General features: G+C 41.6%; 1 protein-coding gene across 5 annotated transcripts in view; it reads right to left on the bottom strand.

The window, feature by feature from the left end:
* Positions 1-26,928, bottom strand: part of col16a1 (collagen, type XVI, alpha 1) — a 53,725-nt gene that overhangs the window by 15,654 nt on the left and 11,143 nt on the right. For 3 of the 5 annotated variants that reach the window (XM_026347646.1, XM_026347645.1, XM_026347648.1), the window contains 36 exons: positions 26,203-26,271; positions 26,003-26,120; positions 19,048-19,171; positions 18,000-18,281; positions 17,149-17,229; positions 14,887-14,952; positions 12,295-12,327; positions 9,777-9,812; positions 9,634-9,684; positions 9,294-9,326; positions 9,062-9,106; positions 8,521-8,559; positions 8,299-8,361; positions 7,372-7,416; positions 7,185-7,280; positions 6,908-6,946; positions 6,711-6,746; positions 6,557-6,592; positions 6,333-6,455; positions 5,628-5,663; positions 5,209-5,244; positions 4,744-4,863; positions 4,389-4,433; positions 4,055-4,090; positions 3,912-3,965; positions 3,634-3,684; positions 3,389-3,532; positions 2,491-2,526; positions 1,647-1,754; positions 1,284-1,406; positions 1,138-1,191; positions 987-1,028; positions 571-606; positions 419-472; positions 259-327; positions 123-167 (listed from right to left, as the gene is read on the bottom strand). In XM_026347646.1, coding sequence (XP_026203431.1) covers positions 123-167; positions 259-327; positions 419-472; positions 571-606; positions 987-1,028; positions 1,138-1,191; positions 1,284-1,406; positions 1,647-1,754; positions 2,491-2,526; positions 3,389-3,532; positions 3,634-3,684; positions 3,912-3,965; positions 4,055-4,090; positions 4,389-4,433; positions 4,744-4,863; positions 5,209-5,244; positions 5,628-5,663; positions 6,333-6,455; positions 6,557-6,592; positions 6,711-6,746; positions 6,908-6,946; positions 7,185-7,280; positions 7,372-7,416; positions 8,299-8,361; positions 8,521-8,559; positions 9,062-9,106; positions 9,294-9,326; positions 9,634-9,684; positions 9,777-9,812; positions 12,295-12,327; positions 14,887-14,952; positions 17,149-17,229; positions 18,000-18,281; positions 19,048-19,171; positions 26,003-26,120; positions 26,203-26,271 — 2,504 coding nt within the window. The remainder of the gene's footprint in view (positions 1-122; positions 168-258; positions 328-418; positions 473-570; positions 607-986; positions 1,029-1,137; positions 1,192-1,283; positions 1,407-1,646; positions 1,755-2,490; positions 2,527-3,388; positions 3,533-3,633; positions 3,685-3,911; positions 3,966-4,054; positions 4,091-4,388; positions 4,434-4,743; positions 4,864-5,208; positions 5,245-5,627; positions 5,664-6,332; positions 6,456-6,556; positions 6,593-6,710; positions 6,747-6,907; positions 6,947-7,184; positions 7,281-7,371; positions 7,417-8,298; positions 8,362-8,520; positions 8,560-9,061; positions 9,107-9,293; positions 9,327-9,633; positions 9,685-9,776; positions 9,813-12,294; positions 12,328-14,886; positions 14,953-17,148; positions 17,230-17,999; positions 18,282-19,047; positions 19,172-26,002; positions 26,121-26,202; positions 26,272-26,928) is intronic. The other 2 variants (XM_026347647.1, XM_026347649.1) reach the window with 2 other exon arrangements.

The following is a 26,928-nucleotide window of genomic DNA, read 5'->3' as shown; positions in this document are numbered from 1 at the left end:
AGAGACAACTCAAGTTTGTGTCTTAAATTTCTCGAACATCTCTTCAAATTGCTGATGCGCGCGTGCGAAAAATAAGCATGCCAATGAAACAGTCTGAACAATAAAGTAACAAGGCCACTCACTGGTCTGCCATCTTCTCCTTTAGAGCCAGGAGCTCCATCGTTACCCTGTGGGCCAAAAAGTAAATAGGAATGAGTGTTTGACAATATAAGGATATGACATTAAATGAACAAGCAAATTGCTGCATTTATGTCCTACTGGGGGGCCTGGTACTCCAAAGCCCCTAGGACCCTCTGGTCCTGGAAGCCCAATGTCTCCTCTTGAGCCCTATGAATAAAAACACCCACATTGTAATCTCATTATAATCTCACATCCATTCATTACATCGCTTATTGAAATCTGTTGTTTTTTTTGCTACCTTTTCCCCTGCAGGGCCAACTGAGCCTGGCAACCCTGTGGCCCCGGGTGGCCCCTGTACAAAACAATCAAGAATCAAATCATTAGACCAAAATCTAAATGTGTATTTTAGAAAAGACGGACGTCTGCAAATAAATTATCAAAGAAACTTACTACAAGTCCTGGGAGCCCTCTTGGTCCCTCTACACCCTACAACGAAAGACGGGATGTTTAGGAGTTTTGGAGATAAAACACAGAGATAAGATTCAGATGAGAAGGCCTAAGATTTAGAGTTAGCAGTGAAGACAGCAGTGAAAGAGCAGCGAAGCTTCTCCGTGTAAACAAGTCTATAAAGATTCCACTTTGAATCAAAGGAACTGAGAGAAAATGGCTCTGGATTATTTTTGGATGGTTAATTACAACCTCGTGACTTTATTGTTAGATCAGAGAGGCAAGGAAAGTCTGACTGCAGATGTTATAGGAGGAGAAGATGTTCATTAGAGAGATCACAGCTGATATTCTGTTTCTGTGTGACTGAGCTGCATCAGCTGTCAACATTAAACTTTTGTAAGTGAGCCCGGCAGTTTTACTTGAGGTCCCGGAAGGCCGACTGCTGCAGCTCCGGCTTCTCCCTGTAGGGGGCACACACAAAATATATTTTCTCAGTGATGCACAAATAAACAATCCTCCACTATGTACTGTATATACAAGCATGAAAATACAATAAATAGACATTCATACCTTGCTTCCCTTGGGACCAGCAGGTCCCTGCACACCTGGTAAACCTGGTTTTCCCTGAAAAGAAAACATGTGCGCTGGTCATCAGCAATTCTCATAGCAAAGGGAGCCAGCAGTAAATATGAAAAATGAATACATAATTCCCAGACATGTTTGCCAGGCTTTCCTTCTCCTGGGGGACCAGGGTCTCCTCTCTCTCCTTTGGGGCCTGGCACAGCTACACCATCACCCACTGAATCGCCCAACGAGGTACAGCTGGTACAGGCATCACCCTGGAAGACCAAATCAAGAAACCTTTAGAGACATTGGAATAGAAGTTAAAAAAAAACATGCCAGTGCTCTCATTTAGCCTCTTAATGTCACTTTTGAACCACTGAAAACATTTCTTCAACCAAGGTGGAACCTGTGGCATCTATGGCATCACCTACGTGGGTGTCTCCAGTGGAAAAAAGCCAAACGCCAGTTCCCCACAAACTCAAACTGCCTGACTTAAAAGTCCAGGCCCTCCATACCTTTTCTCCCTTCATGCCCATTAGCCCATCTCGACCGGCCTCGCCAGGCAGTCCCGGGGCTCCAGGAACTCCATCCAATCCCTTGTCTCCTCTTTCTCCTGTATCACCCTGGTAAAATTAAAATACGATGATATAAGACCTGAAGTTCACGTGGCACAGTGCTAGGGAGCAATGTTTTTCTGAGTCAGTCCCTATTTTGATTGCAACCATGAGAACATGAGCTATGAAATATAACATCCTGTTTGTTTCCTGCTACTTCAGAACAATGCGAGCAAGCAAGGCAATGTATGATGATGTAATGAGGAAGACACCAAAAGCAATGTGACTGGCAGATTTTAACAAGACACACATTATGTTTGGATCGCAGGTTATTGGGAGTGTAAACATAGCTTTTGTTATTAGCTGATATAACTTTATCAGATGTACTTGACTTTCAAATATGCTTATCAGCCTTAGTAATCCTGTGTCTGTCTGGCTCCACTGGGAAGTCCAAGCAGAGTGACTTTTGTGGAAGAAATTGAAGGTAATTTAAGGCGGCCTGGCACTGTTGATGGCAGATTTATTCCCCAGTTGTTTGGGTAAAGTGATGTGAGCATTCCAATAGACAAACCTGGTGACCTGAAATAAAGTAGAGTGCCTTGCTCCCTTGAGATATTAGTTAATACCATGTGGGGTGATTTTCCCGCAAACCTCATTGGTCTTGGCAGATGTCAAATTAGTAAAGAAAGTCTTCCTGTCCTCTCTAAAGGCCACCAATATTTTCAAATAGTGCAGTCTCATTCCTTCAGGCGGCGCGATAAATAATTAATATGGAGACTTTAAGATACTTGAACAGGAAATTTACCTTTTCTCCTTTTGCACCAGCAAGACCCGGGGGGCCCTGTGTAACAAAGTAGAATGACACATACAAATTCACACAGTTATGTCCACACAAGTGCATGTGTCCACACTCACACATGAGCAGTTATCTGCAAGTACCGTGCAAGCCATTTTCTGTTCAGGTAAAATAACATGTTGACATAATGCTAACCAAGGAGGCACACAGCATGTAATTGGAAGGGGCGACAGAAGCCGGATGAGATGTATTACACTTAGTAACAATTCTGTGGCAAGAGGAGAATCCCTGCATATCCAATAACCATTAAGAGTGTAGCAGTGGAATGTTTCAGCTTCACAAACCGCTCAACGTGTTCACCATGACAAAAACAAGAAGCTACTTTGGTTTTGTGGAATTTGTAAAACATGCTTTATGAACTGAAAATGTATCAATACATATATATTAGGCAGTTTTATTTTGTCTTGAACTTGATTATAAGCTGTTTGCACAATAGTTAGAATTACTATATAATGTAAGCACATATGTAATAAAGACAATTGAGATGTCTATAGCTTAATGAACCAACAACAAGATGGAATCGGTAAAATATGTGTGCACAGAGTTTATAGGCATCACACTGCCCTCTCAAGGAAGGTCAAGGAAGGTCTTTGGAGGCCCTGCCAGATATAACAGTGCATTTTCAGTTTGCAGAGTTGGATGTGGATGTGTGTGATAAGGATAGCATCGATCATTTTCTAGCCATTTCGGTTTTGGATGCCTCGCTGGATTCCTGCCATTGCAAACAAGGCGAAAATTGCTAACACTCGCACTATTCAAAGAATCTAATAAATAGCAGCTTCCTAATTCAAAGATATTGTATAATATACTGTACTATGACTATATTTTCCTTACAAAGCAATCCCACCTGTTTGCCATCAGCTCCAAGACCTGGAGGCCCAGGTGGCCCCGGAGGGCCTGGTTCGCCTGGTTTGCCTGTTGTTCCCTCAGGCATTTTGATACCAGCAGGTCCGCTGCCAAGTTCCAATGGCTGGCATACACCACACTCGCCCTAGGGAAGGGAAGGGAGTCAGGAAAAGTTGCTCCTATATGGCATTAAAGCTAAACGAAGCATATAAAAAAAGCTACATGCTACATCTATTGTATGCTTACCTTCTCACCCTTATTTCCAGGAATACCAACACCAGGTAGTCCTTGATCTCCCTGCAAAAAGGTAAATCATTTGACATTAAATGAGATAAACCTATAAATGGTATTACCATTACCAATATGCACACAAAGACAACATACTATAAGGTAAATCCTTGACAAAACAGAACAACGATGACCACAAAAAGAACAGCACTTACTTTCAGAACATTATGGAAAAAGACTGCAGTCCAGAAAGCTTTTATAAATGCACCCAACCTCTCACTTCAGAGTTAAAGTACCTTTGCTCCTGTCTGTCCATCCTTGCCCATGGGTCCCCTTACTCCAGGTTTACCCTGTCATGTGGACACGTTTTTATTTCAACATCACTGAATCAGGTTGTGAAGCCAGACATTCTGTTTGAAAGGACTGAATTTGAACTTACCGGCTTCCCATCAGCTCCTTTGCTGCCTGAACTGCCCTGCGGACAAGTGGAAAAAGAAAAAAAAAGAACTACAGCATCTGAATTTTACAAATTGATAAAAATGGATGGATCTCCTAAATTCATTGCATACTAAGGTGCACCCTGCGGGCAGTCATGTCAGCTTAAGCTTTTCACTAATACGTTCACCACAGAGTAAAATCTCTACGGCAGTCCATTTTGAGAACTAAAATTTGGTGCAGTGCTGTGATTCTTTTCCTCATAAAGTCTATTAAGAGCCCCATTCAACAATGTACTGAGCGAGTTCCCTTTTTATTCCCATCTTAATGTTACCTACCTTCTCTCCTTTGAGACCGGGTGATCCTACATTTCCCGGTTCACCCTGTGGCACGGAAAAAGTAGGCAATATATCATTTTAATGAATGTGCTTATCACAACTCACACATACAAGCAAACACACAGATGCAAAGAAAATCAAAAATAGACATAGTCAAACAGAACAATTACCCAATCAGTTTCCTTCTACTACGCGGGTTATATATCATTGCCTTCCCTTCAGTGAGGACTAAGTCCCTCAACACTAAGAAGATAAGGGTGTTTGGTATTGTTTTCACCTTGGATTTTTTTTCCAAATGCTCTGTTTTTTTAATATAGCACTTGAATCACATCAGTTCTTGCTACAACAGGCTTACTTGCTCTCCTTTCTGTCCAATCCCAGGCTCTCCCTTTTCGCCTCTCTGTAGTTGGAGTTGGGGCAAGGCGACATTAGGGTCCAAATGTCCGAGAGTGGGGCACACAGAACACGGTTCTCCCTAAGGCACATCAGCATAACAAGGCTAGATCGGACATTGTCTCAAAACAAGTATTCACATTAGTGGAAGTGAATATTTTTAACTGATTTAGAAGATTTAGCAAAATTTTGTTCAACTTCAGCTGAGTGTAACCTGTTGGTTATTACAATGAAGGAAATGCAAACTAAGCTGACATGGTTAGGAACATTCTGCTGTGAATCACAGCACAGTAAAAATTGCATGTGCAGGTCTAGCAAGAAAAACAAAGCACGGGAAACTAATTAGGCTCATCTAGCTGGTTGGCAGCAAAACGAGGTAAACAAGTAACAGTTTAACCTCATATCTAATAAAAAACACCAATCTGACCTTTTCTCCTTTGGCACCATCCGATCCCGGTACTCCCTGCCAAAACACGCAAAAAACAGAGACGTTCAAGAAAGCAAATTAGTCCCAGCTCACCCTCCATGTGCATGTTTGTTTTCAGATGCTGTGTCTCAACGTGGCATTGTAAAAACACCGGTCACTGCAATTAGGCAAATGTGGGAGTATTTAAGCAGCGTGTGAGGGGGCGGATGACAGTGGGTGCATGGACTCTGGTCTCTTTTGTACTTTATGGAGTTTAGTTCAGCTAGCTTCTTCTGCATCTGTTTTAGGAGAGAGCATCCCGCCCTGCTGATGTTAGCATATCTCCATGTGTAGGAATGCAGATGAGCGTGTACAGGTCACGCTTCCACGGAATATGAATGGACCATTAGCTGAAAATGAATGAGGGGGGAACTCTATACCTTTTGTCCCGCCTTGCCATCTGCACCCTGAGGCCCCTGGTAAAATGCGAGGAAAGAAAAGAGGAGAGAGAAGCAGGAGTTAAGAGTTAGTTCAACTTTGTTAAGAGTGAGGTCATATCTCACTCGCCCCCTCTTTGTTGCTCTACCTTATTCTCCTTCTGCCCTAACCAGGTATGACAGATGGATGCTGGCACTATTGGAAATCGTTGCACAGAGAATCTCATAAGGCCAGATTTATATTCTTTTTTTTTTTCCCTTCCACAAATCATTCCCCATTTCATCTGTTGGGTTAAGTGGGAAGATGCAGAATGAAGAGAGAGAGGGAAACACTACACCGTATGTTAAGTCCTAACTCACCAGAGAGATAGAAAGGCACGTTGAGGTTAAATTAACAAAATGACCTTTGCCTTGGAGAATAAACTTTTGACAGCATATCACGGTTTCTCTCCTTGAGCTGCTGCAACACGGTAAGAATTACAAGTGAAAATACAACCCCAAGGTAGAAATAAATGCCATACCTTCCCTCAGAGTGATAAGAAAAATAAAATATACGCACTATCAAACAAGTGCTCAAGGTTGAGTCATCGGGTACAGCTCACAGTCTAAAACTTCCTAATAAAACAAGTATCAAGATCGCTGTTGAACTGAATGCTGAGGTTCAGAATCCATTAGAGTTTAGCATTACAGTCAGACTGTTGTACGTACAGGTAGACCTCTCTCTCCTATCCCCGGTAGTCCAGGCTCTCCTTTAGGCCCAGGCTTCCCCTGCAGAGCTACCGTGTTATCCATGTCTGCAGGCAGTACAGGGCACACTTCGCATGGGTCACCCTGAAGATTGAATATGAGTTAGTCAGTGTGGATATAGGGATGTGAGAGGACACAGACGTACAGATAAAGAGATTAAAGACAATGTCAACGTGGTATTATACCTTCTCTCCTTTAGACCCGCTCGGTCCTCTTGGGCCCTGTGAAAACAGCAGAATCCCAGTCAAACACTTTAGTATCAGCTCAATATTTAAATATTCTCTGCTGCCAGTTAAACATACATTGCATACATCAATCAATCTTTAAAGGGGGACTTACTGGAGGTCCTTCTTCTCCTGGAGGTCCTTCCTCTCCCTGTTGACACAAATCACTGTGTTTATATCAAATAAGTGGTTTCCCCACCGTCCTGACAGTCCCCAGTTTATGTGTTAGGCCCATGTATTTTTTGTGGCTAACTAGCATTAAAGTGTGGGTGGGGGGTTTATACACTCACAAGTCACATGCCAAAACCTTACCTTGTCTCCTTTAGCCCCACCCGGTTCACCAGGAGGGCCCTGGCAGGGATAAAAGAACAAATACGTTTTCTGACACCTTCTTTTTGTTTTAGAGATGCTTCTGCCAAGAACAATGAAAGCTGCAATAAGTCCTAGCCAAGTCCTGCCCTCTACTTCTGAGTGCTGCATATACTCGTGAGGACATGGAGATTATCAGTGAAAGGACACCATCTAAAAAGTGCTAATAAGCTTTTTCTTTCCCTGCAGAGTTCTTCCAAATAAAAAAAAAAACACTTACAGGTGGACCTGGTTTACCGGCTCCAGGCCGGCCTGGAAGTCCGGGTTTCCCTGGCTCCCCAGCCAGCCCTTCAGGACCGACCATACCTGGGGTACCCTGAGAAAACAAGCAAACTCTATTAAAGTGATCTGAATGTAAGTGACAGACAGGTTGATGGTATAAACTCTCAAACTTAATGTAGACAGACCTTTTGTCCCTTAGGGCCGACTACACAGATGCTCCCCGCTTGACCCTGTGACACGGTGACAGATACAAAAGTGAGTGACAGCATTAATATGGGTCAATGACATCATCAGGGTTGGTCCAGAATGATCAAATAAGCTCTGTAGAATATTCAAAATGTTTGAAGACACTTGTTGATTTCCCTCATTTGTTTGACGTTTTATAACTGCAAATAGGACGAGTCTGCAAGACGTATTATCTTCAGCGATGCATATGCAATATTTTCTGCCTGCCTGATTCAAGTCACATCAACAAGCGCATTCATATTCACAATGTCAGATGGATGGGAGGCTTAGGAAAATCTATCCTCCACCAAATCCATCTGTCCACGACAAGCACTTAGCCTGGCGAACAGCTACACGCGTGTGCGTCTGATGCTGAAAACCAGGGGAATATCTCAGGGTACACACGTCGTAATTTGTTCCTCAAAACTTTTCATGCGTCTACAGGATCACTGCGCTGAACAGGGAAGATTAAAAGGTTTAAGTCTTCCTGAATAGGCGCCTGCCAGTGTGAGAGACGAACAGCACCATCAATGAGGCGGCATTGATTGTGCAAGCTTTGTTGCTCTAGCCTAATCTAGCAGGCATTAACAGGCCGACTTAACGCCATGGGGGGAGAACACATATCAATGGGAGTCTGAGCTTAAAGAGTAATACCATATAAGTTTACTGAATATCCACTCTTAGCCTGAAAAAGTGCCTGTGTAAGAGGATATGTGTGTATATGTGTGTGTGTGTGTAGGTGCACTCGTGTGTTTGTGAATGCATGCTCACTTGGATTGACAATATACTGTATATTTCAAAATAAGACATTTTAACTGATTGTAACTACTGTAACTACCCTGTAACACAAAGCAAAGACCCTCAAAAAAAAGCGAAAGAACACCTACATCCTTCCCTGGAGTGCCAGTGAGACCCTGTGGACCGATCTCTCCCTTCTGACCTTTTTCTCCCTAGACACAATCGGGGGGAAAATAAGGTGAGAAACATGCAAGAAGAGAGATGCGGGAGTTGGAAAAGTGCAAATAATAAGGGGATGGAAATTAATTAGACGATGATGCAGAAGGTCGTATCTTTATTATTCATCGCTACACATTTCTTAAACCTTTTACCTTGTATCCAGCTGCTTCACCCCAGTTGGCAAGCACCGCCTGCAGAGAGAAGAAATGGATACAAGGCCCCGATCAATGACCTGACTCTAAAGAGACATCACACACACACACACCACCGGAGCACAGCAAACAGCACAGCGACAAGTCAGCAACCCTTATGGACTACCAGCGGGACCCATATGCTCCACTTGAAGACACGTAACCTGTGAAACGCGTAACCAGGCAGGCGCCCCCCATTGCGCAGGCGACAATCTGCGGTATGTGTATTTGTGAATCAGATTAATCAAAGTTAAACTCAGCCACATGCGCAAACACAGTCATGTGTGGGTCATTCACACACACACACACACACACACGTGACGTGACGACTCTCCAAAACATAAATATAAGATGCACACACTCACACATTCCCATAACATTGGCACTGGATGCATAATAATAAGGCTTTGACTGAAGATCAAACTAAATAGCTGAAGGGTTAGCAGGGTTTGTAGCCATTGGGACATAGGGCTGCAACCCAAAACAGAAGACTGGCACTCACCGACTCTCCTTTCTCTCCCTTCTGGCCCTTGGGTCCTTCCGTGCACTGAGGTTAGAGACACTCTGTTGGCATGTTTTATAACAAAACCACTCTTTGCCAAAAAAAAAAGGCTCATATTGCTCTGATTGCCAAATAATGGGACAATGTTTTGTTGTTGTTGTTGTTGTTGTTGTTGTTAGTTTTTTTCCACAAAATGAGGCAAGGTGTGAAACTTAGACACAACGTTACTTACTGGGCCTGAATGGGAGCCAGAACAGTCATCACCCTAAGATGGAGAGAGACAAAGAGTGATTGCTTGTGGGCGAGGAACGGAATAAATGAGAGCTGTAAGAATATCAACTAGGTAATGGTGCACAGTATCATGTGAGACTATAGCAGCATCCCAGTGTGTGTATGTGTGTGTGTGTGTGTGTGTGTGTGTGTGTGTGTATGTATATTTATGTGAATAATGCTACGGTACATCACTCAGTATGGGCATGTCTGGGCACATGATGACATCATACATTCCACTGATATTAGTCTCACGACACACACGCACAGATTTGTGTGTCTGCTCTGTACATAATACCCACCCGGTCACCTTTTTCCCCTTTCAACCCAGCAGCTCCACCTACATTTCCTACCTGTATCAGAAACACACCGTTACACACCCCACACTCATCATTCTTTTGACTTCTAATGGAAAGAAGTGAAGGTAAAGATCAGCGATCCTTACATTTTCCTCCCTACTCAGGAATAAACAACCAGCACACTACAGACAGACAGACACACACAAAGAGAGAGAGAATTAATATTATACTACATTTTGGATATTTAGAATTCAGCTTCTTGTAATTTCTGCTGTCACCAGACGGTGGCAGTGTTACACAAAACTAAAATATGCTGTATCCCCGTTGCTGCTACAGTATGCGGTTAAAAAAGGATGAGAGGTGGGCAAGTGGGCACACATACACACACACAGACGCCCATATGCATGCACACACACCTCCCGTGGGAGAGGGAGATCAATAAGAATGTCTGATTCCCACAGCACAGGAGTGAACAGACCAGCTGCTTCGCACAGGAGGGCACACACGCACACACGCACATACAAATAAGAGAGTATGTAGTATTCCAAACAACTGTTATAAATAACTGAAGCCTTTTTAGTGGAAGTGAGTAATTCAAGCTGAATACCCCATCCAGTGTATCTGGGAGCTTTCACACACCAGGAAGTTTGGATATATTGAAGCTGCAACTACGAGCTTGCTGAGAGAGCGAATAACTGCACAGGCGATGTCTGTGCTACAAATCTATCAATGGTTGGCTGGACCAGCTGCAGTGACGACTCACTCTTTCCATGCTCTTGTCTCTGACAGTAGGCTTAGTCAAGTCCATAGTTCCACTTAAAACCTCAGAGGCCGAGCCAAAACTGTGTCAACGTCTAGATAACAAAGTAAAAGCGCAGTTTATTTTCTATCCACATTAAGAAATGGCACTAAAATATCATTGTAATTAACTAAGTCTGCATTACTGTCATTACTGCTCTCAGTTAATTGAGATTAATTTAACCTTTTAAAGTCTGAAAAACCCATGCTTAGTGTTCGGGAAATTAGTATTTCCATAGATTCTTTGTATTTCTGCAGCATGGTAAGCTCAGTCTTCAGTAGTAGCATTTGCAGTGCTTGTTTTATGCTTTGGTTTTCACTATAAATGCTCAATTGTGAATCTGTGTTGTGTTTATGTATATAAAATCACTAGATTACATAAGCTCACTTGTTGGTAAGCACTATTTATAGAGTCCAGAGACTTCCAAATCTCACCACTCAGATACTCTCGAAGTGTTTTTTATCATTTTAACACGTGGTCAACATCAACGTCTGGTTTTAGCATGAGTGGTCACCTGCAGGCAGGAGATATTATCGCCCTAAATAGCAGATAGAAACACCAGGAAGTCATGAAGCATCATTGCATACAGCATCCTGTACATTAGAGTTGTGTTTGGGAGAACCAAACTGTTTGTCCATGGGTATAGACACTATGAACACTATGAAGATAACTGCAGCTGTAAGTCTGCAAAATGAGCACTCCAGCATAACGTTTAGAGTATCCCACTTATCCCACGTATTTCTGATTCAACTAAACAGGCTCACTTTTTCAGCATCCAACATCCCAATACACAGTGCACAGGCTCTCATTCTACATTATGCACACCCACACCTATGCTCATTTATTAGCTTAAACGTCTCAGCAGACCGGCTCATATTTTGGCTCCAACATCCTGTCAGCGAAGTTTGCTTTTTGGTATTAAACATCCCAATGAGCACATCTGAGTATGTGTGTGTGTGCGTGCATGTCTTGTCTCTCCTGCGACCAGAGTTTGACAGAACAAAGAGTACCGAACGTTCTCAGTTGTAATTTTCTGAATGCGTGTACAACTGGAGCCGCTTTGCCAAATTTATGATAACTTCCTGTGAGAGCTAATGACTGAGAAAGTAGTAAACAGTGTTTTAAGCACAGCTCTGCTTATCGTGTCTGTCAGCAGCAGTGTTACTGTGTGTATTATCAGTATTAATGTCATTAAGCTACTCTCATTTCAACCTAAAAAAAAAAGCTGTCCCCTTTGTAATTTGACCAAATCTAAATTCACCGCACAGAAGTCACTTTTCTTCCTCTGCAAGTGCCCCCAGCGGCGTGCAAGCTGCATGCTCCAACACAGGTAATAACCTACATTGAGGAAGTCGCAGCTTACAGCCAGCTGCATTAGTAAGCACACACAGGAGCAACATAATGAAGCGTCTGGAGTTTTGTATTCTATTTGTGAACAGAACATGCCTAGTGTAGGTGAATGACAAAATTAATAGGCAGCAGCAACTCCCAACTGAGACAGCGCACAATGAAGTGTAAATCAGTCCAGAGTCACTCAGCAAGCTGGCTATGTGCAAGAGGAAGGAGGAAATACAGATGCACTATTTCCCTTTCTGAGGCGATGCACAACACACATACACACAACATAAAGGTGGATACAGTGGCCAGAACATACATACATGGATGTATGTTAAGCTATTTATTCTTCAAAGGCTTGTTAATCGTGGACCCTGGGAGTCACTGGATTAGAGCGAGGATACATGTTGAACTGGTTCCCTGTCCTTTCCCAACCGGAAATCAATATTATTCAGTTCCCCTAATCTGCATGTTCCATAAGAATCCCCCCCCCCCCCTAAGAAATGTGAACGTGTGGGTGGGAGGCTTACTTTCTCTGCCACATCCTTGGATGCAAAAATGTCCTGTTGGAAGAAAAAAAAAAGAAAAGAAAGCAAAGAAAATATTAGGTTTATTTTTTTTTCCTTTCACATATCTGCACATGGTTTCAACAATATTACCATTCTTGGCTTTGCAATGATCCACTGTTAGTTTCAGCTCAAACTGTATCAGGGAATAAACCTATATGATCAAAAATTCTCCTCGACGCTTTGAGCAAACAGTTCCCATTCGCTGCCGGCTCGGTGGCAGTTCATAGCAAGACAATGTCTTGAAGATGTTCCCAGATATGGCAGGAGTTGCATCTGTCTCCATAATATCAATGTCATATGGCATCTCTGGCACAGGCACAACTGTTGTTTTCCTGTTTCATGAGCAGGGCGTGCCTTTAAAGCACGTTGCCATTACAATTCCTTGCATCAGATACATGGATATAAAGAAAGGCAAAATAAGGGCCATCTTGGTATCATGCTCGGGTCATTAACATTTTTTTTTTAATAAAACAAAAGATGAAAGAGGATGAGTACAGAGAGCGGGAGAAGTACTGTACCTCATGAGCCTCGAGGCAAATGAAGTGATGAAGTTACAAATCAGACAAAAAAAAAAAAAAAAAAAGTCAACAATAAGAAAGATGGAGTAAAGATTGGAAAGCTAAACAGAGAGAATTTTTCAGTGAAGAGATAAGCGAGACCATTTCACAGCTGGTTCAGGACTTCATCATAAAAAGTAGAAACACACTAAGTCTCCTGAGGACTACATGACCTTTCAGCTTGGAGCTGGGTTGTAAGCAAAGGTTTACAGTGTCAGAGTACAGTGTGCCGGAAGATAAGCAACAGAGTGGGTGAAATTTTGTCATATCTCAGCAAGGCAACTGCGAACTCACTGACTCAAACGTAGACGCTTACTGGTGTCTGCTGGTGTGGCCGTCATTACAGATTTATGTCAAGCCAGCAAGCGAAGTGAAGATCCTAAACTTTCCAAGCACACCAAAACACGTTGGAAAATGTGCGCGAAATGATAAATGAGACGGTCTAGAATCATTCAATTTAAAAAGAGTGACGCAAACACAGAAACACGGTCTTGGTTGAAAGCCCGCGGTTGAATAATTCACTCATAGTAAGCATCATTTAGTTTGAATGAAGAGTTGGAACAAGACAGAACATATGTCATACTGTTAGTCTGAAATATGATAATTAGATGCTGGAATGACAGTGTGGACTAAGATAATTTTTCTAATCATAAAGCAACATTTATTATTGCCGAGTGTTCGTTGAGCGAATCAATATCACATGTCATATTTGTTAAATATGCACAGGCAGCGGCTTAAACCGCAACTTGTTGTCTTCGCACTGATTCTAACTGGATTCCACTCTATGTGCTGTTGTATTTCACTCATATCTGACCTCAGTTTACCCTGTTCCCTGTCTACGTAGCTAGTGATATGCAGCACTCCCACCACATATAAAACACACATGACATTCCACGTATGCTGTGTTTAATACGCAGTCAATCAGCGGGGCTTAGTTTAATGGAAACAGCGCTATGGCTCAGTGACATCTGGCCTGCACGCTGGAATCTTGGATTTCACAGTTCGTTTACTGTATGGAAAAATAGAAAGAAAAAAAAACCTCCAGTTAGTCTGTGCACATATGTACGAGCTTGTTCTAGTGTGTGTAAATGTGAGAATTATTATTAGTACTGATGGCAGTTCTATGGTACAATGAGAACAAATGCTACTAACATTACTATAAATACACCTAGTAATATAGATAGTAAATAAATTCATAATTCAAGCAGTCATTCTGCAACTGATAACAGAGGCGAATGAGAGAGAGAGGCTGTGAAAGGTGAGAGTAAGAATCACAGAGAGAGAGTAAGAGATGACATGCATGAGTTATCATAACTGTGTCTGGCTGGAACCATCTATGGGATTGATTACTGCGTCCTGAAGTCTGCCAGAGCTCCTAAGTTAACACCGGCACTCCACAAGACAAACACCAGGGCCTAATGAATAGATAATTGGATATAGATCCCATTAATATGAATGATGAAGCAAGAGGTGCAGAAACAAAAAGAACTTCATGTATCAGATGGCGCTGACGCACGCAACCATAAAAAAAAAAAAAGAAGAAGTAAAAAACGCCATGAAAACTGCTCCTATAAGCAGCGTAAGGCTCTATTTTGGAAGCAAGCGACACCGCCCGTGGACACTTACCTGAACTGCAGTCATATAAAACTCAGTAGAAAACATGTTTTCCAGGAAGAGCAGCAACTCCATTTGGCTTAAGTCATAACAGCCACTCTGAACTGTCTCATGAAAAGAAGTCGTTTGAGGCCAAGTGTGTGTCTGCGTGTGTTATGCCTGTGTTTGATGGGAACCAGTTGTTGGGATAATTCTTAAAGGATTCGACAACAGGAAGTTCACCTCAGTTTGTTACTGGACTTAAGAGCATCTCCTCGAGCTTACAACGACTAAAGCATCATGATGATATTATGTATGAGACTTAACTTTTTACCCGAGAGAAAGGAGAAGTATGGTAGTACCATTTTTGATGTGCTGTGTGAGTTGGTGGGTCTTAATTTACCTGGGCAAATGTGTTTTCCAGGTCATTCTCAGCTGCCCGACGACTCTTGGAAGCGTCAGGTGGGCACTGCGAACATGCAGGAAACAGGCAACTTAACATAAGACTAGTCCAAAATGATTTTTATAATTCGGCACTGGAAGGATGTAAAACTTCAAACTCGAATTACGAATGTATGACCAATGTCCCCATTTTCTCTTTGAAATACAAAACTACTGTGCAATTACTGATTCATATTATTTATTATGTATTGACAACAGGAGATAGCGTAGAAATCCAGGTGGAACAATGTTAAATTGACGTGGTGGTGAAATGAACATTTTATTATTTATCTGTGCTATTGTTCGAGTGAAATGAAAACCCACGCCGTCTGTCTCTGTCTGATCACAAGTGCAACAACAACAACACGGTTTTCCTGAAGCAACCTTTTGCCATTTGTTGAGCTGTTGTCATCATGTGTCACTGTGATTGGTACAGCAGATCCAGAGTGATGACATGAGTGATGTGACTCGTGACGAGCGAAATTATTAATGTCCGCATCCTCCAATTTATATTCAGCCCGAGCCGGTCCTTTTGCACTTTACGCTGCTGCACCTACATTAACCAAAATGGCAGGTGCACTTAGGGACACCTAAAGTCACGCACGCCCTGTTAACGAATGCTGAGCGAAATGCGCCAAACCCCAGTATCCTATCATTCTCACAATACTCTGTGTTTGCTAAGTTTGCCATTTTAGTTTAATGTTTTAGCATCATAATGTGTGCTTATTAGCTCAAAGTAGGTATTAGGAATTCAATTAGTTATGCTATTAGTTTCTTCTCATGCTAGAACAGCAAGCATTGCTACAACTGATACTGAAATTTATGACAGCACAGTGCATGATCCAGTGCCGTACCGTGGCATTCAGCTCACAATATCACAGCTCATTTCAACGAGCTCTTCTCTGTCTGTCTTATATAATATAAGAAACCGCACGTGCGTGCATGCTCTTCCACTTCTTATTTTAAACCTAAATGTAGCTGGGAGGGAACCCTGCAGCACACATGCCTTGAGCAAAGGAGAAGAGGCTTCCTCTGTCAAACCCTCTAATCTGTTTTACAGCATTCTGTCCTTCCTCTAGAGGACTCCATCCTTTCAAACTTCAGAAGGAGTTTCTCACCCTATTTGTATCCCTCTCGTGAATTCATTTGGTAATGAAAAAGACACATATGCCTGCACACGCAAGACACGTAAGCAGAGGCACCCTGGAGAATTCTGACAAAACATTGGCTGAGCACAAAAATACCTTCAGCTTAAAAATAAACCCAACAATTGGCAGTTTGCAATTCTTCCTTCACCTGAACATCACATGCCTGTCAAACAGAAGCATACGGTGGTATTTATGTCCAATGAATCTGTTTCCCATTTGATAAGGCTTGTGTCTGAAGCCTGCAAACGAGAACTGCACGAAAACGCGGATTCACAAAAGAGGTAGCAAGAAAAAAGTGGGATAATCATAACAAAGAGTAAACACATGCATGTGTTTCAGTGATACTTATAATTAGGCCTTTAGTCACATTACTGGATAACTGGCTGATTTGACATAATTGCACACAATGGAATTCCTCTAAACCCCAGTTTATTTTTATCCATAATACATAATTTATATGCATTCCTATGTTGAACAAAGCCAGTGACATTGTTAACTAACATAATAACACAGGGCTTTTCCATATTCATAAAAGCCTAATTCAAGTTGACATGGCGCTACAACATGGGCTCTCTCCGAATCTAAATCTTAGCCAGGCAGCCAACTTCTCTAATATAAGTTAAGATTTAAAAAATGAGCAGCGAATTTTATGAAGACAAAGAGTGGCTGATTAACAAGAATATTACTCCAGAGACTATTTCCTATGGTTTTTACTTCTGAAAATGTAAACTCAGCACGTCCTGCAGCTGTTGCACAGTGACTTTCCAACAAGTAAATATTGTTACTTATAGGCAGCATTTATTGTGAAGTAGCTGCAGAAGTGCTTAAATGGGTTAAATTAGACCAGATTAAAGTGTCAGCTTTGGCCCCATGTGGAGACTTCCCAACCCAATTTGGGTTGGGAAGGGGATTAACAGGTTAAGATTTGTTGCAGCAGCAGTCAACACAACCAACCAATCCTTGTGAATTTCGACGTTCTGGCTATTGCCTTAAATCCCAAGTTTAACATTATTACATTTATTTAGGTAAAACAAAATACATCAGTACAAAATATGGCATTAAAGTAACCGTCTCACCCAAGCTCCAGGTATCTCACAGCAGGCCTCTTGGATGGCAACGGATGGGTCACAATATAACATCACCTGCTGAATGTCCAACTAAGAGAGAAAGAAGAGGAAGAGAAAGATTCTGTAGTGTACCACACAGACATGGGTCCTCTGCTTTGTTTACTTTGTAGTAAACGTGGGAGTAGACAAGATCAGGAGGCAAAGAAGATGTAGTGCATATAAAACAGAAGGTGAACATTTTTCCTCATATGTGTTAGCACATAAGAGGCTCTGCCTGCTTTCTAACTAAGGCAGTTCATTGATTGTCAATGTAAGTGTCTGGATTACTGGATCTAGTGTTAGAAGTTGTTGCTCACTAAAGGCCCATTGTCCTAAGTAATCAACACGCTTTTTAGATAAGAATGTGTTAAAGAAAACAGCACCTCTTCAGCATTGCCTAGAGTCTAAAGCATGCCCACATACACACACTAATCAGGATATACATGTGGAGAGAAATAATGATTCCAGTTCTCTTTAGTTCTGTACTATTTTAAGCATTCAATAGTTCAGCCTTTGCTGACAAAACACATCCACAGATGGTAAAGATGTTTAGTAATAGTTCTTCATTAGTATGTATTTCTATATTCATTTGGGTCTAGATTCTGTTTTTCTGAAATATCACAGTGAAAACTACTTCAACTTTTTGCTCATAACTGTATTTTATGAGCATCCATAGAATCTATCATTATTACTGGTGTTCCACAAGGAGCAATCTTAAATCCTGTTTTATTTTCCATTTACAAGCAACCACTGGGCTACATAATTCATGAAGACAAAAAAGTGGTATATTAGTAAAGTTACTTGTATTCTAACTTTGATACCTGCACAGGTCCAGCATCAGAGGCCCGAACACCCAGGAAAACATGTCCATCAGTGGTTAGGACTCCACGAGGCTCTAGTGGCTTGGTCTCAATGGAGTTGCAGTCCACGTGAAGGGACACGACCTCCTGCTGCACACTGAGGGCCAGCTTGTGCCAGCGCAGGTCCATCAGGGCCTGCACCCCCTCCCCATTGAAAACATAGCTCACCGGGTCAGCTTTAGGGTCGACCCCCTTTGCTCTCAGGGAAAGGGTGCCTTCAGAGCCGTCGAGGTCTAAAGAGAACTGGATTTCCGGGCAGAGATGTGGGGCAGAAGGGTGCGAGAACAGTTATGTACAGTATGAATATGCACATGTCTCTCAGCAGATTTAGTATTAGCCAGTAAGAATGGCAGATCTGTTAGCTCTGAGCTGTGGATAAGAAAAATGTACTGTTTCTCAAATTGTCTGACTGGCAGTAGGTAGGTAAGGTAAGTGTTCATACCAGCTAACAAAGGTGTAGAACACAGTGGAAGAGATCAAGTAAATGGGAAGACATAGTAATTACACATCCAAGTAGAGCAGCCAATCAATCATTGTTAATGAGGCGACTTGGCCTCCATCCATCATACACATTGAGTATTTAAATTTGGCCTCAAACTCTTAGTGAGTATGGGAGACTCCAGTTCTTCATCATGGAATAAACATGAATAACAATGAAGGCGAATGAAAGAGGAACGCAGAAGATGATTGAGGGAAGAATGAAGGAGAGAAGAGGAGCAAGAGCGAGAGAGAGAGAGAGAGGGGGGGGGGGGGGATCGGGTGAAGAATATAGGAGGACAAAAGGCGCATGGAATGAAAAGGGGAGAAAGAATTGAAAAGACGTCACCAGGGAGAAGAAATCGAAGGGTAAAGTGGATGACTATGCAAAAGAGAGATGAGATTCAGAAAGGATGAATAGACAAAGGGTGAGTTGAATAAAAGGTGATATATTAGAGAAGAGGGAAAGGAGGGAAAGACAGAGGGAAGGAATATGCAGAAAGGCAGGCAATGACCAGAAAGTGAGGTGCACCTGTGGGTATCCCTGCCGATCAGTTATCTGGAAAAGGTAAACGGTGTCCCTCAGGGTAACCTTCTTTAAAGCCAGGGTGAAGGTCAAGGTGAACTCCTCAGGTAGGCCATGAGGGAACACCTGACTGGAAGAAAAAGGGTTCAGTAAGGTCAGGGACAGAGCATTGCTCAATACATGGGAGCTGTGAAACTAAGTACGAGAAAAGTTTGAAAGGAAGAGGTCAGTTAGGCTTGATTGCTACTCTTCTTCGAGTTACAATGAACTTTCAATGAACCTCTGATTTTGTCATCAGGGCTTGGAGACTACAAAAGACCAGCATTACATGTGACTTGCTCTTTTCAGCAAACAAGCAGTGCCTATGAAAAAGAATTCACCCCCTCCCAACAACATTTGTCTCTTTTTGAGAAAGATTTGAAAAAAAAAAGGGGCTCATTAATGTCACGTAAATCAACATCTGTGGTGCAGCCAATTGATTTGGGAAGTCGCACAATTAGTTAAGTGGCGATCTCTTGAGTGCATTAAGTGTGGTTCAAGGATCGCAGTATAAATAGACCTATGTCAGGTGAGTCAGTATCCTGGACAAAAAAAACAACACCATGAAAACCAAAAAAAGACTCAATTTATCAAAAAGGTAATTAAAAAGTTAGAGAATATATTTCACATAAGAACATTTCCAAGTCATTGAATAGTCACACAAATATAAACTGGTAAACATACAGTAGAAGAGCATTCAGCAGCTACAGCCTCCAATAATTTTCGACATGCTGGGTGCCAAAAGCATGTAAAAAGGAGAGTGAGTATTAGACTTTGATTAATCAGACGGGCACAGACGTGACAAATGAACATTAATCTTCCTAGTTTATGATGCAGACAAATTAATGCTAATGTTGCTCCGCATCTGCTCAATGCGTAACCAACTGTTAGCTAACAAGTTTGAAATACCAACCCAAGACATGATAATATGAGTGTGATCAAGCTCTCAATTTGGTAGTAGATGTGTAAAAAACAGGATGCAAATGTATATGCGGCACACACACACACACACACATTTTATAGATTGATCTATATCTCTATATATATCTATATATCTATATATCTATATATATATATATATATATATATATATATATATATATATATATATATATATATATATATACATATATATATATAGATAGATAGATATAGATAGATATAGATAGATATATATATATATAGATAGATAAAGTTGGCGGCCAGAGGGGTACGACTTTTTGTGTTTGGATATCTTCCCTCAGTCCCTTCTGTGAGTAAAGTGAGTAAAAGTAATCCTTTGCATGGTTCGACACACAGTTGAGCATATTTATATTCTGTGCATGATCTTGTTTTTCCTTTTGGCTGTTTTCTCCCTCCACGTTTTGTGACTGCAGCCATTGCTACAATGCAAAGTCTGCTGCTTATAACCCCACTCCCCCCCTCCACCCCCCGGTATTCATTTTCATAGCAGATCCAGTCCGGCAAGCCCATCCCTCCGTTTTGGTCAAGGGCACCTAAGTACACAAATATACCCCGCCACACACACACACACGCACACACATAGACAAAAAAAAAATTGCTGCATAGAGGTGTGTAGATGTATTGAGAGATGAAGGGTTCACAAACAAGCCCGGTGAAATGCCTGCTCACTGAGATGGCGAACACTTTGAAATATTCTTGCTTGCGCTATTTCTTTTTCTCGCTCTCTTTCTTTACACACACATGCAAAAGCGCGCGCGCACACACACACACACATACACATACACAATTGTTGATGCTGGCAGCTGGTTTCCCACTCCTCGAAGTGGGGTGACAGTGATTTATGACTGAGGGAAGATCCAAGGGAAAACAGCCAACTACAGGGCATCAAAACAAAGGGAGGATGAGCAGGAGAAAAGGTGAGAAAGAGAAAATGTTGAACCAGGAGACCTGGAGAGACACAGACAAAAAAAAAAAAATAGAAAAAGAAAGGGAGGACTGCAGCAAAGGACCAAGAAAGTGCAGTTATTATATGAAAATGTATGAGATTTGGTATTCACTAATCCACAGCTGTAGGTGGAAAATATGATAATGAAAAGAGATTGTGTAAAGGAAAGGGAGGCAGACAAGAGAAACAGAAACACAGAAAGAAAAGGAGAAACCAATGTTGAAAATAAAGATGTTTTGCTGTCGATTAGTGGCATGAGCTGCAGGGCACAAAACCACTCACAACTATTGACTTTTAAGTTGAAAGTACCACCTTGGCCAATTACATTCAGTGTAGAACACATAGAGGTCATAGACAGATACACACAAACATGCTTTATCTGTTTTTCTTTAGTTGAATATCCATCAATAATACATTTACAAAGTTCAACATAATGCCGAAAGTTTACATTATACAAGGCGGATTCTGATCCAGCCCCTCCCAATGAGAGAAAGGCCCTTCAGCTTCTATTGTTTTAAAAAAGTAGAAGAAGAAAGCCAATGCAAGTCAGAGAGATGCAGGGGAAGAGGAAATCTAAAGTGGATCTCTGCTTTAAGATGGAATATCACCCGGAGAGGTGTATGGGAACCCCTATACTGGGTTCGAACTGTGCTAGAAGCAATTGCTTTCAGTGGGGAGGCTTTCTATGCCTGAATGAATTATGCACACCAAACTGAAAGGAATTTAAAGCAGCCAAAAGTGGACACATAAAAGAGATGATATAGTTTAGCTTTAGTGGCCAAACACTGTTTGCCTGGATTTTTTTTTTTTATGTATTAAAAAACATTTCATGTCTACAACATCAGAAAGAAAATAAACACTCACTTTTGGATATGAGATAGGGCTAGAGCTACCAGCTAGGGTTCACAGCTCAGGTGTCAGCAGGGGCCCACCCTTTCTGCACTCAATCACAATCTAATTTATTTGTCAACAGCTTCTACCAAACTGTGAAATTTAAATACCACTGAATTTTCATAATCATACTATTTTACTTTGAAAATCATACGAATAGATTGTCTAAATGATTGTCTCAGTTTTCCAGTATGTAATTAGACAAAGGCCTGCATGGTATATACCACGGGCATATAGAAGTGGCTGATCCTACCAGTTGCTGGACAAAGCTGGGCTGAAAAATAGCACAGAGCCACTAATCATAGTAGCACAGGATCAATAGAGACTGGGCTCTACTCCACCAGGCAGGACTCCAGGTGCAGGCTGTGCAAAGATGCCCCTGAGACATTCCAGCACATACAGCAGGGTGTACGATGCTAGCAGGCAAGGCGTTCATTGAATGCTATAATCCAGTGGCTGGCACAGTGGGATACACTTCCAAAGGTACCAAACCTATTGGACATGGTAGTAGTGGACAAACAGAAGACTCCTAAGCAACAACAGGTAAAAGGAACATAAGAAGTTTGAGAAATACCAAGGGCTGAAAGAGGAGCTACAAAAAACATGCAGAAGATGAAGGCAACTGTGGTTACCGTGTTAATCAGAACACTCTGGGCTCCAGCAGGTTCCAGAAACATCGGAGATCTCTGTCCTGAAGAGTGCAGTCCAAGAAACAGCTAATATATTGCACAGGCTTCAGACTTGAGGGAAAAAAAGACTTTCTTCAGTCCTCACCTATAGTCAAATGGATTGGAAAGTTGCTGCCTAGTTTGTGATCTATTCCCTCTTGTTGTTCCCCTACAACTGAACACTGAAGCACTGGCGAGAGACATGCAAACAAGGAATTCTTCTGAAGCATTAATATATTTTTGCAGGGAACATGGACTGAGGACCCCATCGTTTCCATTGTTAGGGCTTTAGGAAAGGATCTCTTTGTGTTATGAAAAAGATGAATAATTACAGAGAGCAGAACTTCTTTTAATGTTCATTTTTATATGTGATTATTGTCTTTTAAGACTGACTTGAAAATGATGAAACTGAACTAAAAAGTCCTAACACAGTCACAATGACAACTGTGTTACATCCGAGGATGAAGGCAATGCCAACATTTAGCAAATACATTGTTGATAGCTATCAGATGCTTGACTTAAAGTCAAAAATTCCCATCTGCTAATAGGCCGGTGCTAGATTCATCAAAGTAATTAGAATGCGACTGTCCTCTGCAGACCATGAATACAACATTTTAGGGTGCAGTCAAGTTGCTGAATGCTGCTTCCTTAGGATGCGTTTCAGAAACTCCCAAGTCTGACCCAGACAAAACTGATAAAAAAAAAAAAGAGCATGTATACTAAAAAAAATCCTTTTCCGACCTTAATAAAGATTTATATAAATCGCACAGGACAAAAGCAGTTTTTCTGGGTGATGCATTAGGTTTGGACAAGCTTGCTTGACATTAGTCAGACTAGCAATCACTTCCTCTTTGCAGAAGTAAATCAAGCTTTTCTCTGACTCATGCCCTGAATCTGTATTTGCTTTCTAAAAATAAAGTATATAATTCTTAGGCTTTTCATTATTTCCTCTTACATCACTCAGTTTACGATATTCAGTACTCGCATACCATTCATTATTATTAGCATTTATTTTATAACAGCCCACGTCATTATACTATTAAACATCTTTTAACAGAAGACAAACTGTGCTTTTTCTAAGAGCAGCAACAATATGCTACTTTGATGTTGAAAACAACCTGTAGGTCATATCACATTTGCCATGTGATAACGAAAGTTAAATTCATTAAATGCATTTTGATTATTAAACAGTTTGAGTCCTCCTCTGTCTCCTACACAGTGCAGCTACAAAAAATAAAAAGAAAAGAAAAAGGCCCCAATCATGTTTTGCAGGAATTCAAATGCATGTGACCAGCTGTGACTGGTGCCCATTTCACTGTCTACTGTCAGCTGAGAGAGGCAAGAGCCAAGTAGCTTCATCTGGCTGTCACTCATATGTGTTAGCTTGGATTAGCCGCACAGATTAACTGGTACAAAGCAAATCACCACTTTCCAATTACTGCACACACACACACACACATACACACACACACTATCTCGCACTTCACTCAATGTCACTATCAATGAATTTAAAAAGCTGCTTGAATGACAAGAAGCACGCGTCGTGGTTAGGAGCCACGTCTTTATATAGTTCAAAAATGTATAGCAGATGCCCTGGATCTAAAAAAAAAAAAAAAAAAAAAAAGAGGAAATGGGATCTAACAAAAACTGCTGCAAGTGCACACAGAGAAAAATGTAACAAGCACATGCAAACGTCTATAAATGCTGAGCACACACACATTAATTCTTTTACTAAGCGGAAAAGCCACAGAACAAGCCTGAGGCTTTATTCTTATGCATTCACATATTGCTTGGATTTGAACCTTTACCCCTCTTGTTTCCTCACCACTACATCCTTTAATCACCCATCTGTTCTGATCTGATCTGTTCCACCTCCGCCTTTTTTTTTTTTCCCTAAATGCCGGAAACCTTTCCGCACAATACAATTTAAAGAGGCAAAATTAAAGACAATTAAAAGCAAATAACGATAGCGAAGGAACATTAGGACAAAATGATGTGGGTAGGCAGTCATGTCTGATTTTCTCTAGTGTTGGTGCAGGCGAGACAAGACAAAAGAGGAAAAAGGAAAGCATCTTCCCTTATTCTGTTCAGGCATTTTGTGAAACACGTATAGAAGAGACTTCCCGAGAAGCAGAATGAAAGGCAGCCGACAACCAGGGCTGATGTGAAAACATTGATTATTGTATGTCTGCGTTTAAAAAGAAGTTGCCCAGGTAGCATTCCTCACATCAAAATTTCAATAAAGTCTGCGCCGTTATAAACTAAATCCCAAACCAGCAGCAGAGAAGACGTAGACAATGGTGTTCCCGTCTTCTCTGGGTATGGTTAGAGGCAAAACAAAAACATCTTGGATTTTCCTCTTTGGCTCCAAAGATACTGATTTCCTGAGAAGTGACAGTTGTTTTAGTGCCCCCCCCCCCCCCCGCCTTTTCATAAGAACGACTTCTCTCTAAGCTTGTGACAAACAATATATGTGACACTTTCAGAACAAAACGTCTCTGTTGAAAACCAGCGTTCTTGTAGACAGATTTATCGGGGCCTTCAAGTGAGCGGGGCTCACGGCGCTGGACAGAGTGATAAAATACTCCAGGCTGACCCAGTTGGCAAGTTGTGAACAAAAAAAAAAAACTGCTTCATCTGTAGGTAGAAAGAAGCACAGCTGCCGGAAAAAAAAAAAAAAAAACACAACTATAATTCACGTGAAGTGAGGAAGAAAAACAAACAGAAGAAAAGAGGGCAGAAAAACAGCGGACACATGACCCTAATAAGCACTTGTCGCGCGTTTCCAAACATAATCCACACCCAACTTCTGCGTAATAACAACATTAAAACCCAGAGTAGTATAATTACATCATGTCAAGCTATTGGTGCGCAGGGAAGCCGTGCTCTCATAACCCTAAACCGAGATGAGAACGAGCTCAGGCCCTTGAATGTTGCTATTAAATTCAAATGTTGTTACTTTTTTTAAATGTCTTTTTTATTGGCGTCTGCATCATGCCTGCTAATGAAAGTATCACTAGTCACAAATAACCGGTTATGCAGTGTACTGTAGAGAGCCTCGACCGGAAAACCAAAAACGCTGTTGCAGTTAAGTTTTACAGTGTCAGTGGTGAGGGAAATGAAGTGGTATTTCTGGAAATGCGATCAGACATTGACCCACGGTGTAAGACTTGCCAAGTGTCTGTGTTTTACACAACAGCCATTGGACAGCGCTGACATGTGGAGTTCAGGGTTCAGAGGCTGATTAGCTGCGGGGTGTTCTGACTCTCTCTGCGCCTCTCTCCCTGTACAGCATGTTATATATAAAAAAAAAAAGAAGTATTCACTACATTTCCTATCTAGTGATATATTCTCTATCACCTAAAGCGGTGAACAATGTGTTTTTTCTGTATCTGCTAGAATAAGAAAAAGTCCCACAGAGAGAGAGAGGGAATGAGTTCTACTGTAAACTTACTCTATAGGGCGTAGGAGTGCTGTCTTGCCCAGGCGGAGGATGGGGAGTCCTCGAGGGTTGCGGATCTTCTTGGCATTTGTAGTTTTGAGCAGGGAGAATCGGCTCACCAGATTAAAACCTGACAAAAGACGGCACTCGTCAGCACCCGTATAAATAAAGCTCGGTGAAGGATACGTGTCAGTTTGAGCTCGTCTGTTCACCTGTGATGTTGTGTCTGGTCGTCTGAAGAAAATTCCACTCATTCACCTGCAAGGACGGGCACTGTGCATCTGCAGGGAGACAAACAGATGGCACAGAAGGTTAGGCGAGAGAAAAGGCAAACAGTGGGTGTGCGTAAATAGCAAAAACTGTAGAGGAGCACATCAGTCTTTGGAGACGTTATCTGAAATGCAACCTTTCACACGTACTGCTGGATGAAATGGTCAGCGTTTTTTTTTTTGCGAGAGCGAACAAGCAACTTCAAATATACAGTACAATACATTTGAGAGAAACAAAAATATTGATCTGGAAGAAGGAAAATGCGAGTTGGTGGGGGTGAAATAGAGTAGAAAAAATATATATATATATATAAAGAAAACACAGAGAGTGAGATGAAATGAGGGCAAAGCTGTGCAGAGAGGAACAGCCCAGCCTGACAAGTTGTCTAGCACCGAGCCTGTCTGTCGCAGTAGCCTCTGTTTGATGGATACGTTCTCACCCTGTCAAGGGAGGTTACAGAGAGAAGTGTTGCCTGTCAGAGCGGCCTGACTGACTACGGGCGGGAAGATGTGAGATGTGTAGAAATATCGGGTTTGATCAGGTAGACGTGGAACCTGTGAATCACTGTGATACACAGTTAATTGATCTCTTTGGGGCCAAGGACCTTGGCCCCGATCAAGACATTGTACAGAGCACAGTTGTTCAAAAAAGAAAAGAAAGATGGAAAG

Source organism: Anabas testudineus, chromosome 11 (assembly GCF_900324465.2).
Source record: "Anabas testudineus chromosome 11, fAnaTes1.2, whole genome shotgun sequence".
NCBI classification, from domain to species: domain Eukaryota; kingdom Metazoa; phylum Chordata; class Actinopteri; order Anabantiformes; family Anabantidae; genus Anabas; species Anabas testudineus.
The sequence above is the reverse complement of the archived record's forward strand: the minus strand, read 5'-3'. Positions and strand labels throughout refer to the sequence as shown.